Source organism: Olea europaea, unplaced genomic scaffold (assembly GCF_002742605.1).
Source record: "Olea europaea var. sylvestris unplaced genomic scaffold, O_europaea_v1 scaffold9776, whole genome shotgun sequence".
Lineage (NCBI taxonomy): Eukaryota > Viridiplantae > Streptophyta > Magnoliopsida > Lamiales > Oleaceae > Olea > Olea europaea.
The window spans coordinates 949-4946 of record NW_019268283.1 but is presented as its reverse complement, the minus strand read 5'-3'; the positions used below and the strand labels follow the sequence as shown (position 1 = coordinate 4946).

At 36.2% G+C, this 3998-nt stretch overlaps 1 protein-coding gene across 1 annotated transcript; it reads left to right on the top strand.

The window, feature by feature from the left end:
- The first annotated feature begins 265 nt into the window (after positions 1-265).
- Positions 266-3364, top strand: LOC111392780 (cysteine-rich receptor-like protein kinase 25). Its single transcript, XM_023018176.1, has 7 exons — positions 266-1238; positions 1348-1479; positions 1589-1710; positions 1851-2061; positions 2197-2434; positions 2626-2776; positions 2881-3364. Exons 1-7 carry the CDS (start codon positions 302-304, stop codon positions 3232-3234), a joined length of 2145 nt encoding a protein of 714 aa, XP_022873944.1. The 5' UTR covers positions 266-301; the 3' UTR covers positions 3235-3364.
- Positions 3365-3998: the final 634 nt, after the last annotated feature.

Below are 3998 nucleotides of genomic sequence, written 5' to 3'. Positions count from 1 at the left end.
TAAGGACTAAAAAAGAAACTTTTTATTATATAAAGGGTTGGTTGTTAAATTTTTCCAAGGATATTTTGGGTAGTTTCAAATTTTCAAAAAAGTCAAGGGTCATTTTGGAAAAGGTTATATTATGTTTGGGTCATTTCCATGTATATCCTCCATGTTTTGCCAGGTTTAAAATTAAGTTAATTTATTTTTAAGTTGCTCATTTTGGATTTTCAAAAGTTACTTTCTAGAAGACGGGCCTATTATCAGTAACGAAATATGTGGTTCGTATAGTGGGAGAAGAAAAATCTTGTGGAAAAGATGAATGTTGGGGATTTATGTACCTGCTGGCTGCTGCGGCCCTTCTTCTCAATATAGGCTATGGAGCAGTAAGTATTCTTCATTTACATTTGAGATAGACAGAACTATGTATACAGTCATGAGTTCTCGGAAATGGCTTCCTAATTTAATTATCCTTGTCTGTCTGGTTAATCTTGTTGCTATTGTCAAATCCCAGTTCCCAACTCCAATTTATTTTCATTTTAAATGTCAAAATAATGGTAGTTATACGAGTAATAGCAAGTACCAGACAAACCTTGATACACTCCTCTCCTCTGTCTCGCCGAATATCAGCGCCAATGGATTCTACAACGCCTCTCTCGGAGAAAATTCCGGCAGAGTTAACACGGTTGCGCTATGTAGGGCAGATCTTCAGCCTTATCAATGTCGTGATTATGTAAAAAATGCTACGGCTGAAATCTTAAAAAAGTGCCCTTTCCAAAAACAGGCAATTTTATGGCACGAATTTTGCATGGTACGATACTCCAATGAGGCAATCTTGGGACATGTTTCGTACTCCCCATTCGAATGGGGTCATAGCATGGAAAATGTCCCGCATGAAGACGAGTTTTACCGGGAGGTGAACATATTATTGGATAGTGTTCGTAATCAGACTGCTTCTAATAGATCATCCAAGAAATTTGCTGCTGCAAGTCGGGATTACCCGGATTATCGAACAATTTATGCATTTGAGCAGTGCACACCTGATATTACCCCAAAGGATTGTGATGATTGCTTAAACCAGTCTGCCTTGGAGATTCGACGGTGCTGTAACGGGGCAAGAGGAGTCAGAATCCTTAGGCCTAGTTGCTATCTTCGACTCGAAACGGATCCTTTCTACAATGAAACCATGGTCTATCCAGTACTCCAGTCACCAACACCGCCAGCATTGGTACCAAAACCACAAATACTGGCACCACCAGGTGAGAAAATCCTTTGACTCCAATTTTGGTTTGAGTTGCAAAAGTATTACTTTAAGCACTAAGCTTATTAATGATAATATTAAACAGAGTTTTATTCAAAATTTTGTAGGAAATGATGATAATACAACTCGAACCATCATCATTATTATTGGTTCAATTGTTGTGGTCCTAATACTTGGTCTTTGCATTGGCATAGTCCTAAGAATGAGAAGAAAGAGTAAACCACAAGAACAACAGGAAAGTATGTTTAATTTTTAGATATCTATTTTTACGTATGTCAATCTCTACCTTCATTTTCTTTAACTTACAATTGGCTGAAACATTCTTTGTTACTTCTATGCGTGTTCAAGCTGACCATGAAATCAGTACTGCTGAATCCTTATACTATGATTTTGGCACAATTAGAGCTGCAACAGACAATTTCTCTGATGCTAACGTCCTCGGAAAAGGTGGATTTGGCATTGTTTTCAGGGTAATTATTATTGTTGCAATATATATTAGTTGATATGTGACAAAGTAACATTTCCCTTTTAGACTATTGGTATTTATCCAAACTATTCATTGATGGAGAGGAGATTCAAGTAATTTTTACTTGTTATAATTTAATTTCAGGGAAAACTTCCAAACAGGCAAGAAATAGCAGTGAAAAGGTTGTCCATGAATTCGACACAAGGTGATCTCGAATTTAAGAATGAGATCTTGTTAGTGGCGAGGCTTCAACACAGAAATCTAGTTAGGATCTTAGGTTTCTCTTTAGAAGGAAGCGAGCGGCTTCTTATATATGAATTTCTCGAGAATGGAAGTCTTGACCGCTTCTTATTTGGTAACATTCTATTTGAAGTAAATCATATTTCTTACAACAACCTGGTTACACGTGTAATTGCTATCCATCTCCATCTTAAATGAAATGGTCCTCATTTGATCTCTCACAATGTCATGTGCCCAACTGGACTTGTAGATCCAACCAAGCGTCAATATTTGAATTGGGACACACGCTACAAAATCATAGGGGGTGTTGCTAGGGGAGTTCTCTATTTGCATGAAGACTCTCGACTCCGAATTATTCACCGTGATCTCAAAGCTAGCAATGTCTTGTTAGATGGAGAGATGAACCCCAAAATATCAGATTTTGGCATGGCAAGGTTATTTGACAAAGATGAAACCCAAAGCAATACCAGCAGGGTTGTAGGAACCTAGTAAGATTTAAACAAAACTATATTGTCTCAAATTATTGTTTTATCTTATTTTAACAAGTGGATGTTTTGTATAGAAAGAAATAAAGAAATGCTGGGGAAAAATATTATAGGTCATGTTTCAGATTAGATATACATAGATTCTTATACATCTGATTGGTCATTAATATATACCTATAAACTAACTATTGCAGTGGATACATGGCACCTGAGTACGCAATCGCGGGAAAATTCTCTAGTAAATCTGATGTCTTCAGCTTTGGCGTCCTAGTTCTGGAAATCATAACTGGTCAAAAAATTAGTAATTTCCAGTGTGGGGAGAATGATATGGACCTCCTAAGCTGTGTAAGTACAAATGAGTATTTTATCATTATTAGTTTTTTTTGCCAAATTGAAAACAATGACAATGTTGAATATTGTAATTCAAGAAATGTGTCAAATTCTCATAGGTTTGGAAAAATTGGCATGAAGGAACAGCTACAAATATAATAGATCCGGCACTAAGGACTTCCGCTGGATCTTTGCCCGACATTATTAGATGTGTTCATATTGGTTTGTTATGTGTTCAAGAAAATGCATCTGACAGGCCTACAATGGCAGCAATAGTTCTCATGGTCACGAGCTCCTCTATAACTCTTTCAATACCTTCACAACCTACATTTTTAATGTCTCGCAGCTTTGATCCAAAAAATTCACTTCTTCAAGAACACAATTCAAGATCGTCAGAGACTGCAAAATCATCAAGGAATAGATCGGGTAATTCTACTCAGTCATTCTCAATGAGTGATTTAGATCCTCGTTAACTTACAAGAATATTCATGTTCATGACTTCAAGATATTTTCCATATACTTTTGCTTTTATTGTTGAAATGGAATTACCTAAGCACATTTGTAATTTGTTCTTGTTTAATGTCCTGTATTTTCAGAATAATATATCTATGGTGAGTAGTTTGTTGAAAATGAATATAAGAAGTTCCCCAGAGGTGAAATGGGCCAAAAAAAAAAAAATGAATAGGCAACTGGGACCCAAACTTGAATCCCCTAAGGGGTGAAAATTATCGATGGTGACTGGAATTATAAAGACATTTTTAGATGGATCAAGGAATTTGTTTGTGTCAAACTAGTCATTGAACTTCTACGTTTTTTCAAACTTGGTTAATCTCTCCATTTCTCTATTAGTCGAACACTGGGAAACCTGGCTTGCATTTTAACTTGATGAAATTTTGAGATAGCAGAACATGACGTGACAAAATGTTATTGTTTGTTTTAAAATAGTTCGGCAACTTCCATGTTTGCTACAATTTGGTTGCGCTGACAAGGTCATCGTAAAAGTAAAACTGAAAAAAACTTGTTACAACAATCTATCAGTACAAAATCACAAAATAATGAACAAGAAAGGTTACAAGAAAAAGAGGCAGAAAATTAAATCCTCCAGTCTTCATCGAGAACTCAAACCACACGACATCAAGATGAAGTTCCTTTCATGAATAGGGCTCAGACTCAAGAAAATACAGGATTGTACCCTTCTGTATGACCCACACCGATCGTCCCAAACCCTAAGCTTTTC

Excerpts from the sequence above, each read along its gene's own strand:
- LOC111392780 (XM_023018176.1), top strand. The coding sequence starts at position 302 with ATGTTGGGGATTTATGTACCTGCTGGCTGCTGCGGCCCTTCTTCTCAA. Across the intron at positions 2,062-2,196 it reads TCTTGACCGCTTCTTATTTG|ATCCAACCAAGCGTCAATAT; the intron begins GTAACATTCTAT and ends CTGGACTTGTAG. Across the intron at positions 2,777-2,880 it reads ATATGGACCTCCTAAGCTGT|GTTTGGAAAAATTGGCATGA; the intron begins GTAAGTACAAAT and ends AAATTCTCATAG.